The sequence below is a fragment of the Sebastes fasciatus genome, chromosome 23 (assembly GCF_043250625.1).
Source record: "Sebastes fasciatus isolate fSebFas1 chromosome 23, fSebFas1.pri, whole genome shotgun sequence".
NCBI lineage: Eukaryota > Metazoa > Chordata > Actinopteri > Perciformes > Sebastidae > Sebastes > Sebastes fasciatus.
This window is the reverse complement of record NC_133817.1, coordinates 16,407,393-16,421,508: the sequence shown is the minus strand read 5'-3', so window position 1 is coordinate 16,421,508 and position 14,116 is coordinate 16,407,393. Positions and strand designations below refer to the sequence as shown.

Sequence of the window (14,116 nt, the reverse complement as noted above, 5' to 3'; positions counted from 1 at the left end):
CAAATCTTAAACCTGTCTCTTTTAGTTTGGCTTTCTCATGTTCCTCCTGCTGTTTTAAACCAAAAAAAAGGGTTTTGTGATTTTGTATTGCTTTCAATCTGCACTCATCTTTATGAGTTTGTATTTGATATATTATGTGTTATTTGATGAAAGGGATATCTGCTACAAATGATCCGTGTTAATTTCTCCAGCCTATTATCTGTTTTTATTAACTGCATGTCAATTGGGCTGTACTCAGCTAGACCTTACACAGAACAAGCAAATGCATTGGATTGATTACATGATATCATTCACTGTAGCATCCTCCATACAGGTGTATAAAGGAGGGAGACTGTAGTATTTTCTGGAGCATGTCATTTTCTTTTGCTACCTTTTTATTTATGCAGGATTTAGCTTTAGCTCCGTTCTTGCATGACTTTGCTTCAGTCTCTGTTTTGTTCCTCCATTGTTTGCTCCAAAAAAGTCTTAATACATTATGCACTAAAATGTAGCACCTGCATTGCATTGTGCTGCATCATGCTAATATGTTGTATTATATGTTGTCTCATAACTTTATAACTTCTCTGGGGGGATTTCTAGTGCTGCGTTAACCTAATGTTATCCACCAAAAGACCCTTTTTGTAGTGCCAAACTTCAGAATGAGTCCCTGCTGATGCCTTTTATTAACAGGCTCTGGTTTTCTTAATTGGTTCTGAACGGCTGTGATTCATTATGTATTCCTGAGAGGACATCTGGGGTTATGTGGGAATTAACCCTTTCACTGCAGGATCTCCGTCTGTCAAATGTTTTTAACCTTCATACAACACTGTTAACGGCAAAATGTTCTATTTGCATGGCTCATCAATTTGAATTATTGAATGGCTATTTCACAGTTGAAGTTCCATTTAATGTAATTAGTAACAGTTAGTCCTGCAGTACGGACTGTAATAGGTATTTGGCTTTCGACACTTTCCAATTTGTTTCATATTTTCAGGCTATTTCTTTATTTTATTTGTCCTGTTTTCTGTGCTGTTCTATTCTGAAGATTAAATTGCATTGCATACAGAGGCAAAACAAAAACACCAAGCAAGCATTGATCTGTTTTCTGGAACAAAATGAAGTGGTTGAACATGAATGAATGTACAGAATACGTATGTGCAGCGTGTTTGCGTGTGTGCATTAAGCAAGTTCATCTACCATTTAGAGAGACCGTGTGAGAGATCAACTCCTTGTCTTTCTCTAAAAGGTTCCTCGTGTTCACTGCTCTTCTTTTTTGTGTGTGCAGGGAGTGAAGCCTGGTAGTTTTGACAAGGTAGCCATTCCTGAGGTGAAGGAGATTATAGAGGGCTGCATCAGAACAAACAAGGATGAGAGGTGAGACACACAAACACACACACAAACACACACTTTCAAAGCCTAACCCGGCTATATCTTTGGATTCATGGTTGTTATATTGACTCTGTATCATTTATAGGTGACATTTGCAATCTCTTACTTTATTAAAATAAAATAGATCACAATATCACCACCACACGCAGTAATATTTGATGGCAGATTCACCCTCTCTATAAATCCTGTTCTGATTCACGGCTTCTTGGTCAGAAATAAGAAGGCCTGTGTTCAAACATTAACCGAACCCTCATCCCGTCTACTGCATTAGAGACAAAACCAAAGCTAAACTCTCTTGCATTCCCATTTGTTTTTCTTCACAATCCAAATTCCATGGGTCTCTTGATGATGAATAGTCATATGATTTGGTGTGAAATAAATGTGGAAGACAGACTGTCTCTGGACTAAGTTATTGTCGACATGTTGTGTTCCGCAACAGATAAATGAAATACCATGTCCGTCCTATTAGCTGATCAACGGGAGACCGGCCCACGAGGCGCCGCTGGTCTTGGAACAAATTGGCATCAAGAAGTAAATCTTCCTCTTATACATCTATTTTTGTCCTCTTGTTCCTCTAGGTATGCTATAAAGATCCTGTTGAACCATGCGTTCTTCCAGGAGGACACGGGGGTCAGGGTTGAACTGGCAGAAGAGGATGACGGGGAAATGATTGCCATTAAACTCTGGCTCAGGATAGAAGACGTCAAGAAGCTCAAAGGCAAGGAATGATTGTTTTTTTCATTTAGTTAAGATCTTTTATACATGGAAGAAATTGTAACAGGAATATTTGATGTCATTACCATTACCACCCATAAACACAGACTTTTCACCATATTTGTGGTTTAATTTTGCAGATATTAACATTTTTGTGCAAATAACCATTAACATTCTTTTTTCACCATAGATGTTAATTAGTCCCAAGAAAACAGAGGAGCAGCTCGAGTGACCAGACATTTTGTTGTTTTGCAGGCAAATACAAAGACAACGAAGCCATCGAGTTCTCCTTTGACCTGAACAAGGACGTCCCTGAAGATGTGGCCCAGGAAATGGTACGTACAGTACAGTGCATGGGAGGAAGCGATGGATTTAGAGAGAGAGTAGACAGGAGGGAAGGATGTGGGATGGAAAGAAGGAGGTGGGGATTGATGTATGAAATCAAAATTCAAGGAGTTTTTGGGCCTGTTTGATGAAAAGAGTATCTGTGTGACTTCACCTAACTCCCCAGGTTGAGTCTGGCTACGTCGCTGAGGGTGACCATAAGACCATGGCCAAGGCTATCAAGGACCGCGTGTCACTGATTCGCCGGAAGAGAGAGCAGAGGCAGCTGGTACGAGAGGAACAGGAGAAGAGAAAACTAGAGGCTGAACAACAACAGCTGCAGCAACAACAGCAACAACAGCAACAACAGCAACTACTACAACAACAACAACTACAACAACAACAACAGCAGCAGCAGCAGCAACAACAACAACAACAACAACAACAACAACAACAACAACAACAACAACAGCAGCAGCAGCAGCAACAACAACAACAACAGCAGCAGCAGCAGCAGCAGCAACAACAGCAGCAGCAGCAACAAGAGGCACTCCAACCTTCACACACACAGGTTTGTTGAACAGCTAGCTAGCATAGTTTAATGTTGTTCATTTGTTAGTGAATCAGTTTTCTCAGTATATTTGTACCTCAGTAACACTGACTATGTTTACATGCTCAAAATATTACAGATTTTGCCCTTATTCCAAAAAAGACAATATTCCCACTAAGCTGTTTACATGGCTAATGAAAATGACTATTCCACTAATATTCTAGCCGTCATTCTCCGATTAACACAAACGGTGGCGGACTTGTTCATCAGTGCGAACACTCCCTCCTTCTTTCATTCCTTCAACCGCCTTCTTGAAAAGGTCGGCGTTGCGATATTTGCGAATATCCAAGAACCTGTCGATATCCAATTCTTTCATAATGTTTAAAAGTAGGCGTGTTTCTCCTTCCGACCAGAAATGTGGGCTTTTCTTTAGGTCACGCATCTCTACAAACTGTCGGCTAGTTGGTTTGTGTACAACACACAGAGCTGGACGCAAACAGGCAAGAGGCTGTGTGTCACAAACTGCTGTAAAAACCCCAATTGAGATGCATATTCCTAATGCGCTGTAGACATTTCCAAAGAATGCTCCTAAAACCTGAATAATATCGGCATATCCAACATGTCGTAATCGGAAAACGCACCATTCGGAATAAGACCTAATTCAGAATATCCAAACGTAATATGCCTTTTACATGACCCGTATCAAATTTGGAATATTGTCATATTCAGAATAATAGTGTAATATTAATATGTCTGTAAACGTTGACATTTATTGGTTGATGGAACAACAGACTGATCAGTAGTAAATAAGGATGTTTTTAAGTTTTTCTATTACTTGGGTATTACAGCTGTATGTTTAGTGCCATTTCCACCTGGCAGTCAGAGTCCACATGTTCCTTTTTCCAGTTGTAGTATTTCATATTTGAGTGTGGACCATGTGGAATCAACCCCCGGCTTGTGTTTGTTTGTCTGCAGGTAGAAGCAGAGGAGACTGAAGTGGAGCAACAGCAGCTTCACTACCAGCAGACCGGCATCTCACACACATGTAAGACAAACTGCAAATAGCAGATAGAGCACGGCATCGTCACATTCTACACAGATCTTGAGATTATTTCCATGGTGTGCTCATGTTTGACTCATAAAAGATAATATCTTAAGCATCTGTAATGTATGATTTAAGATTACTATAACACAAAACTTTGTTCCAGTGCATCCATCTCTAAAAACATGACTGCACACATCTAACAAAATATTCGCCATGAGCCAAGAGGGTTATTCCAGTATCATATCGTCTTCCTGTAAACCAGGGGCAGCCATTGTTGAGTAACTTTTCAAGTGTGGCACACAGTCTTCTTATTGTAGAAAACACACTGGAACTGACTGCTAGTTCTTCCTTCCTCTAATTGTCTGCCACTGAAGTTGTTCATGCCATGTTGTGCCCTTTATAAACAACTTGTGCTCCCCTGTGGCCGAGGCAGAAACATTACTTATAGAAATGGGAGTGCAAAACTCCTACAAAGTTATACAGAAGTATGTTTTTTTTTTGTAAATAATTACTTGACTGAGTGCTTCTGTTCCAGTCTTTACTTTAAGATGGGATTTACTGGACTGAGGTGTAATGGAATAAGCAGCGAAGGGACTAAAGGTGACCCTAACACATCTGTTTCTGTCTCTCTCTCTCTCAGCCGAAGGCGGTCTGGACAGCGGCCAGGGCTCCTCAGTCTTCTCCTCGGACTCCCCCCACCTGGGTCAGCTGACCATGTCTTACAGCGGCTCCCCCTCCTCCCACCCCCCTTCCCAGCCCCAGACCCCCTACCCCTCCACCCCCTCCGCTAACCCGCAGCAGCACCCCGGCTACGCCCAGCCGCCGCAGCCAATGGTGAGTGACCATGTCATCCAAGTTAGACACATTATGCATGTATTAGGATGCCATGCTTAACACATCTGTGAGAGAAAGGTTGCTGTGCTCACAGGTGTGCTGAAAATGACAGTTTGAAGTGAGCACTGCATTGTGTTTTTGGAGTGGGAGTGAGTAGAAGTTTGCAGTGTTTTGTGAGTAGGCTGGACATTTGTTGAACTAAATACACAAGAGCATTTTTTATTTGGAGATGATCACCTCTGACCTGAAGAAGAGGAGTATTAGAAGGTATTTGATTTCTTCCTTGCCTATTGAGGCTGTAACTTACAGCGTTGCACAGAGAGAAAGCTATCTATCTGCCAATATTTAAGACACTTAGACGAGTCAGTTAACAACACAATCTGATCTTTATTCAGTTTGTCAGTCAGCTAAGTAGTCAGTCGATTCTCAGCCAGTTAGTCAATCACTTACTTTCATAGTACGCCAGCTAACCAGTCATCTTCTGTTGTAATTCATCTTAGAAGTCGCTCTCTCTTCAGCGTACCAGATGTCATGTTTCCCTCTTTGCCTCAATCCTGGCATTTTCTCAGCCAGTTACTTCTTTCTTTGTTCTTCCCTCTATCCTCCTCGTTCTGTATATTATAATCCATATTTTTTTGTAATGCTCCCTCATCTATGCATCTAGTTGTTGCATCTGTTGTTTGTTCAGTTACTATTCTATTTTGTTATGTAGTATATTTCTTTGTTTTCATATATTTATACGTGTTTTATACATTGATAGTTGGGCATATTTACTTGGAAACAACATGCTTTTTACTTTGTTCATGCAGAAGCATCATATTCAGGAAAAGAATGACGAACAAGTGGGATAAAATGCCTACAACATTGTGAAGACACTTGATAGGTTCCTTATTATATTATCGTATTAATAGAATATTTTAGTTTTGTTAATCAGATATTCTGTATATTATTTTAATCAGGTTTCAGGGGATTGATGTAATTATCCACGGCGGTATGTTCAGCATTTTTTACTGTATTTTTTAGAATTTTTCCAAAGAGATAATCCACCTTAGATATGGCATAAAACTCTTTCTGAAACAGTTTTTATAATGCACATTTTAGAGATATATTTGAAAATGAAACTTCACACATGTCGTTGTTTATTCACGTTACATTACAGTCATTTGGCAACACTTTTGTCCAAAGTGACTTACATTAAGTGAATTCAAACTTATATATGACACGACATACGACTAAGAGCTAAATGTCATCAAAGATTGTAAGTGCAGTTCTCCCGAACAGCTGACCGAAAGCACGTTTAGTACAATTGATTAGAGACACTGATGTTTTATATATCACCACAATGTTGACTGAGTACAGTTTATTTGATTTTAATTTAGCTTTTTTCACTATGGGGATGTTTTCTGTGCATACATGCTATTCTAACCATAATCCTCAATCGTTGACCTTTTAGCAGCAGATTAGTCGATTCCTCGCTCAAGGGCACCTTTATAAGTACTTATGAATGGAGACGTGAGCATTTCTTATTTAATTTCCCGCCCAAGACTTTTCCATCTGGTGACCTTTTGGCTGCAAATCAAGTCTTGTCATTTGGATATTCATTCAGTCTGTAGGCTGATTGATTGAATAATTTAATGATGGATTGGGTTTATTTTTAGGACATTTCTCAATAAGCTTATTTCCTCATCAAAGGTCATTTGTCTTACTGACAGACTGGTTTATCACATTAAATAACTACTTAATTGAATATCTCAATTAACCGTTTTTTTTCCTTTTACGTAATATTGGGTTTATTTGTTTTTTATTTAGTTTTAAATGTATTTATTTTTTTACATTTCTTTGGTCATTGTTCTATTTCAGTCGGTGTTTCATTTGTCTTTACTGCATTTCTTCACAAGTTAATTTCTATTTCTTTGTGTTATTGTGTTATCCGTGTTATACTTAACAGGATTTGCTAGAAATGTGTTGTTGGAAAAACTGAAGCATTTACTCCTACAATGATCTTCCCTTTACAGAGTGTTTCTCTTTAATTAATCCTTTAATAATTTAGGAGCTGTTATTTTCCTTGTTTATATATTACCTTCTAATTATGGAAAGTTTTTTTTTATTGAAATGTAAAACTGTGATTTAATATCACTATTTACTTGGTATTTTTTTCATCATAATTGATATTGTTTATTCTTCACTTTACTTCTTATGTTTTCATATGTGTGTCCTTTGGTTGTGTTTTAATTTGACTTCTTTTTTCTATGTTTAGGTAATTTTTGTGTTTTAATTTTTTTGTGTTTGTTTTCTATGTTGGTCCCACCCTCCTCTATCACCCCTCCCTGGCCTACAGCCTGCGTCGCGCCGCCGTCGAAGTCGTAGCATGTCTGTTTGCGTCCCCCCCTCCTCTTACTCCCTTTACCCTGCTCCTCCGCCCCGGGCCGTTCCTCCAAAGCGGCCCTCCACCCCTCCTCCAGACCTGTCTTCCTCATCCTCCTACACCGCCACCTCCCCCTGCATGCCTCTCGCAGCTGAGAGGGACACATTCGCCGGGCGCCTGTCCAAGGCCCTGGAGACGGTCCTACCCCTTCACTCTGCCTCCTGTCAGCCCACGGCCAGGCAGCGGAGGGCCAGCCTGCCCGCCCTGTTCTACACCCCTGTAGGTTCACAGTCTAGGGCCACAGTGGTGGTGACAACCGGAGAGGAAGGGAGGGAGAGAAAGATGAAGGATATGGGCCACACTGGTGTCTGAAAGTAGATAAAACAGCTAAACATGTTGTTTTCTGTATTCACAGAAGAGTGCCATTGAATATGGAAACCCGTGACAAAGTTAATGTAGTAATTTGTTCTCACTGCTGAGTGACACGTTGAATGAAAGGACTGTTAATGAAACAGCTTGTATTACTCATTCAGTTTTTTTGTCACAGCTTTTGAACAAACAAGCCAAATGAGAAATGTGTAAACAACACACATGCAAACAGAAAATTTAATTTATGTGCTATTTCATTGAAAATGCAAGATGAGAAAAAAACATCCTTAACTAGTTTAGTTCCACTGCAGCCTTCCCAGCCTCAATCGCTGAATATGGATATGCATACAGCGTTTTTCCTCTTCATAGTTAACATATTGATACATTCTTCTACAGTATAATGTGAGCTGAGATAATTATGTAGCAGGGAGGTTTAAATTGTGAGGGCTGAGCCAATTACGGTACGTTGGCGTACAGTCTTCTGAACGATATTAAGTCAGTAGAAAACTGCTGTGTTTACAGTATAGTCTTAATTTAAGGCATTTTAAGTGGCACCTTTATTTTGAGTAAGTAGATTAGTATGACCTCAGTGTTCGTTCAAACTTAGTGTACTTTCAGCCACTGCTGTGAGTCTGTCATCCTACCCATCCACCTCTCTTTAACTCTCTCTTTCTCCCTCTGTTAGACCACCATGTGTTCATATTGAATATAGATTGACTGGCTTTGCTCTTTGATACAAATCTCTTAATATCACGTGCATCTGCCATCAGGAAAACTGCTCATTTGACACGCAAAATTATTAAAGTGGTAATTTTCAAGCGCAAAAAGTTGCTATATCCAAATTTAAATGACCAATTAAGAATAAATGAAATGGATTTATGGGGTAGTACACAGATTTCTGTGACAACATTTTTCCTTTCTGCTTCAGAGTTTTTTTAATTTAAGGCATTTCTGGGCATTGTGTGCCCTTATTAGGCAGCTGACAGCAGAGAGAGGACAGTAAATGAGGGGGGAAAAGATGGCAAGTGTCATGTAACTAAGATGGCAGTCTCTGAAACCATCGTCTCGGTCTGATGACGGATAAGACTCTGGGGGCAAGGGGCTATGTTTCTTGGGTCGTGGTGTAGCCAGCAGATATCCGAGCCAAGACATCCTTTTCTTGCTTGTTGTTTACAGTCCGATTAGCAACTTGAGATGTGAGACTGGAGTTGCAGTTGAGAGACTGAGACGTCTACGACCGGATTGTTTCCTAAATTGCCAGTTTACAAGCTCACTTTAAACCAATAAAAAGCTAAATCATTGTCAGACAATAGCTTGTGGCTTCCCAGATTGCATTTCAGCCAATGCGTTTCGCCTCTTTTGCTCTCCACACGGACTGTTCACCTGCATTAAACCAAAGCCTGATTGAACGTGATTGGTCAATACTACTCGGACTATAAACGGAAACCAGAACGCTTCCGAAAATCAAAAATCTTGTCCCGCTGCCGACAGATTCTACATGTGAACGCAGAATCTGTTCATAGAGAATATGAAAACTGTGGCTCATGGTCGACGCTTTAACTACTAGTCCACCAGGGTGCCCCCTTTTAGTGTCCACAATACAAGTAAAGATAACATGGTGGACACCAAGCCTGTCTAGATAGTGTAATAAAAGACAGTTTTCCTGAGTGCAGGTGTGTCAATGATATTATTGAGCTTATATTTGGCCTTTCTTCTCTTTGTATTATACTATTTATACTACCCCACTGCTTATCTACATGTGAGCTCTCACAGTCTCCCACTTTTACTGTCTTGTCTTTGGGTTGTCTGCTCGTACCAGTCTGTGACTTGGCCTGTCTGTCTGTTTTATTGCAGCTTTGTGTCTTAACATTACCTGTTCACTTCATCTCTTCACTCCTTTTTACAGCTGTTAGGTATACTCTGTCCTATCTTAACCACATCATTTTGTTTCTGTTGTGGAGAGAGAAAATATGTCCCCTTTTTGTTCTCTTGGTGTTGCTTTGAAATGATGCTCTTTAATACACTATTTTCTCCATTTCATGTGGGCCTTTGCTGTGGTTTCTCTCTCTCATTCTTAAATCCATTGTATCTCATTGTCGCAGCAGCATTCAATGCCGCACCCGTACGGTGGAGGAGGAAGCACAGGAGGAGCGGGAGGGAGCATCCCCCTCCAAACTCTCCCAGACCCCCAAAACATTTTCTTCCCCTCCATCCCCGAGCGCCCCATTTCCTTCTCGCCTCCTCCCACTGGGCCTCCGAAGGCCTACAACACCCAGAGACGCAAGAGCACGTCCATTCTGGAGGCGCACACCCGACACTTCCAGCCCGCCTATACTCGCTACGGGAGCAGCCTGCATCCCTTCGCTGGGATGGAGGCTGTTGAGACGCCCCCTCTCTTCATGGTGAATCCCGGTTTCACAGCAGCTGCTCAAAGGCTTGGCGTCGGAGAGCCGCTGCATCTCCAGGGACAATCCGACCCCAGTTTTTACGCCTATCAAGACATGAGAGCAGAGCACGAGGAAGCAGTGAGGAGATTAAGTCTAAATCAAGCTGCCTTATTGGACCATTATGAAGCGATGGCGTACGGAGGATACCCAATGACTGCACACCAGCTAGGCCACTTGAGTTTCCATCAGCAGAGGCAAGCAGCGGCTGCAGCTGCTAGTTTGGCTTTTGATCCCGGTCCTCCACCTCAACCAGCGTTCTTGCACGCACACATCATGCAAAGAATGAACGCACACAGCCCAATCCCTCCGCCTTTACCGCCCATGAGCGCGCCCACCGGTGGCTGTTCTTCATCATGTGATGGATGCTATCCTCCACCGCAGCATGCCTCCTCTTCCGCGTTCCCTATTTCTGCACCTCCAGTCATGTCTGAAGCCCCGCCGCCGTCTGGAAGTGTTTTTGAGTTCCATTTAGCTGCAGCCGCCGCCGCAGCTGCCGCCGGAGACCCAAGCCTCCTTGCGTCCAGACTTTACCGGGGCCGAAGGAGCTCCATGGACCTCCCTCTGGAAGACAACACTGGAACCGGATCAGGTGGTTCAGGCACGTACAGCCGTCTCCAGCCGGTGACAGAAGAGCTGTACACGTATGTCAGCCCCGAGCTCCCCTTACCTCCAGGAAGTCTTCTTCTTCACCACATAGGCTTAGCGGCAAAAGACAGAAGCCCAGAACCTTCTAGTGACTCTATGGCGTCCTCCGACGCCGGGGAGTTCCAGTCACCTCCTCCCCCACCTCTCCTCCCGCCCTTCGACTCCTCGGCCGCTCAGTCCATCCCTCACCCGTCCTCCGCCGCGCTCTACGAGTCATCCGGAGGAGCGTTTCACGTAGATCCCCAGGGACATCCACCCTCCATGCAGAGCTTTCTCCCCGTCACTCCATCCGCTGAGCACGGGGGAGCGTCATCGACCCAGCTGGAGTCTCTGATGCAGAGCGCTTGGGCTCGGCATGGAGGAGTGATACCGGCCCAACCGGATATGACGTACCATGAGTCATTGCTGGCCATGCAGGCCACTAACCCCACTCTGGTACTGAGTTTAGACCTTATAAACACCCCTACACCTCTGGGTCAGTTACTAGATGAAATTACACGAGTTGCTTTTTTAGCAAAGATCCACAATCAGCTGTCGATAAGCTGTCGTACCCATAAGGTCATTTGCCAGTAGAGCTGCAACGATTAATTGATTAGTTGTCTATTAAATTAATCGCCAACTGTCTTGGAAACGATTAATTGATTTGAGGGGGGAAAAAATAAGTAAAAATTCCCCGATTCCAGCTTCTTAAAGGTGCTATTGATAACAATGATAATATTCAGCCACTAGATGTTGCATTTTCCCTCCCCCGTTCCATCGCATTTACTTCACAACAAGTTCGTTGCAGGCACTTACCATCAATCTCAGCCATGTATCCGTTTTTTCCACACTAACTGACGTCCCAGAGATACCACGTGATACCAACGTTGTTTTACTATTTGCTCACAAGCCTTGTTAGAAATGTGAGCCGAACTTCAGATATTTTTCACAGAGATAAAAGAAACATTCATTTTGAACTGGCCAAAATTTTCAAAATTATTAATTCACAATCATAATAATTTTTTTCAGGAAAAGACATTTCTAAAGTCTCTGTGGATATATTATTATTTTTTTTAAATATCCGTCTACATGAACATGTTATCAATAAGACCTTTAAATGTGAATATTTTCAGTTTTTTTTACTCCTCCATCACAGTAAACTGAATACCTTTGAGTTGTGGACAAAACAAGACATTTGAGGACGTAATCTCGGGCTTTAGGAAACGCTGATCGTCAGTTTTCACCATTTTCTGGCATTTTACAGACCAAACAACTAATCGATTAATCACGAAAATAATTTACAGATTAATCAAAAAGGAAAATGATCGTTAGTTACAGCCCTTTTTGCCAGTGTGTAATTGTAAAACGACAAACTTATCGTTTAGTAGATAAATAGGAAATGGTATTATCCAACAAGTAAAGTGAATTCTTCTATGAAAAGCAGCTGAATTAATTCATAATAGTAATTTGACCCAGAGGCCGTTACACCAGTCCCTGTTGTTTTATCACCCTACCAACCCAGGAGCCCCAGCTGACGCTTAATTGTCATGTAGTTTGTTTGTGATTTTAATCCCCTCCAGTCATATCAACACGACAGAGAGAGTCTCATAGTCTGCCTTCAAAATGACTCACATTATTCATTCCCTGCTTATAGAAAGCAAAATATTAGTCAAGAGCCAAACTTCTGTAAAAATGTATAGACAAGGGCACAAGCCAGAGCACATCTGGGTTCAACCAAGACCAGAAACATTTCAAATCCAACAAAAGACTCAGTATTGTGAGTTGAGTAATATTTATATAAATAAAAGCAATATTCAGAATGTAGTCTTTGAGACAAACTCTGGTGTACAAGCTTTATAAGCAGTCTAAGCCTCCTCCTTTTTGTTTTTATGTTGTGTATTTGATTTATTTGTCAATATCAGTAAGTAATATTTTGTCTGTATGTTCATATATGAATGTATATGAGAAATGTGTGTTTGTGAAAGTATACTGTATGTACAGTATACTTCTATTTTTGCACGTACAAATCCAAAGTCTGTTTGGTCCTAAGACAGCATTAACTCCCTCAAATAATGAGTATATGTAAAAACTTTAAAATATAGGTGTTTATATATTCTGGACACCTGCACATTGAATAATATGTCTAAGAAATAGACTGAAGTGTGATAAAAGCTACGAGACTTTGTTGATTTGTATGGACAAACGCACAGAAACATACAACAAAACCAAGGGGGCTTAGACAAACCTTGCAATGTAACCATGCAGATAGACGTTTCATTTGTATATTTTAGATTCCTTCTGTTGTTTTGTGTTGTAATTTTGCTAAAGATATTGGCTTCAAGTCAGTTCTTTATTTTGTGTTGTCATTTCCTGCCCAGAGTGGAAATCAACTTCCTACACAAGGTTCAAAAGTCACAGTTCAAATCCATTAAACCCTTAGAACGCTGATATTACCAGTGTCTCCTTTTTCATTGTTTACTTTGAACCACTTCTGATCACTGGCCTTTCTTCTCATTTCTTTATCTGTCACTACCTCCGTTTTTTTTTGTTTCATGTCCTTTATCTTAAGTTTTTATATATTTCTATACATTTTATTTATCAGATATCTGTGCTGTGAGAGTCTTCATTGTTTTTACGTGACTGTGATGTTAGGAAAAGGTAGGTAGCAGTGTGTCTGGTGCAACATACTTGTGCTTTGTGACAAGTACAAAGTTGCAAACAGCCTTCTAAGGGTTCAGTCAATAGAACGGCCATTATTGGCTGTATGATGATGTCCTGTTGTGCTGTAGATTCAGCCGATTAGACTGTTATCAGGCCATTAAATGAGCGTTATCAGCGGTTATAAGGCTCATAGATGTGGGGCAGTAGGGCCCCACTGGTAGGTTTTGTCATCTATTAACATGGTTGATCGCGTAAAGAAGGAATCAAATAAGACGACAGTGAAAACAAAACACAGGGCTTTCACCAAGGAGACAACAATTTGTAGTTTTCTTTGTGTTCGCAAGCATTAAGTTTCACTTTCACTTTTGGAAGATATTATTTTAAGCCAAAACTGCAATGTTTTCCCCAAACGTTGTCTTGTTTTGTTGCCTAAACCTAAAGAAGTTTTTTGGTTTGTGTTCAAAACGTAATGTTTTTTTTGCAGTTTTACGTGCTAGAACGTGTTGGTTTTAAGTTTCGCTTTCACATTTACAACGTAGTAGGTGTTAATGTTAGGCGTAGTAGGCCCCTATTGACCCATATTTATGGTGCTTATAGCGAGTGATAACGCACATTTAATGACCTGATAACAGTAGAATCGGGTGATAGATTATTCTAAGGATTCAGGAAGGAAAGATACAGCTCTGTTTGGCTTGATGCTCACTAGGAATGTACCAGGATCCAAAATCAATGATCCCAAAGTTTAGGAGAAATACCAGCTGTAGAGACATGGCGGCCGGCTCCGTGAAGAGGACCAGCTCCCTGTGTAGATATAA

At 41.1% G+C, this 14,116-nt stretch overlaps 1 protein-coding gene across 11 annotated transcripts in view; it reads left to right on the top strand.

The window, feature by feature from the left end:
• wnk1b (WNK lysine deficient protein kinase 1b) overlaps positions 1–14,116 on the top strand; it is a 114,305-nt gene that overhangs the window by 67,263 nt on the left and 32,926 nt on the right. For 8 of the 11 annotated variants that reach the window (XM_074624937.1, XM_074624941.1, XM_074624939.1 and 5 more), the window contains exons 6-13: positions 1,265–1,353; positions 1,947–2,086; positions 2,338–2,417; positions 2,594–2,977; positions 3,932–4,001; positions 4,642–4,835; positions 7,174–7,479; positions 9,672–11,096. In XM_074624937.1, the coding sequence (XP_074481038.1) occupies positions 1,265–1,353; positions 1,947–2,086; positions 2,338–2,417; positions 2,594–2,977; positions 3,932–4,001; positions 4,642–4,835; positions 7,174–7,479; positions 9,672–11,096 (2,688 nt within the window). The remainder of the gene's footprint in view (positions 1–1,264; positions 1,354–1,946; positions 2,087–2,337; positions 2,418–2,593; positions 2,978–3,931; positions 4,002–4,641; positions 4,836–7,173; positions 7,480–9,671; positions 11,097–14,116) is intronic. The other 3 variants (XM_074624936.1, XM_074624943.1, XM_074624942.1) reach the window with 3 other exon arrangements.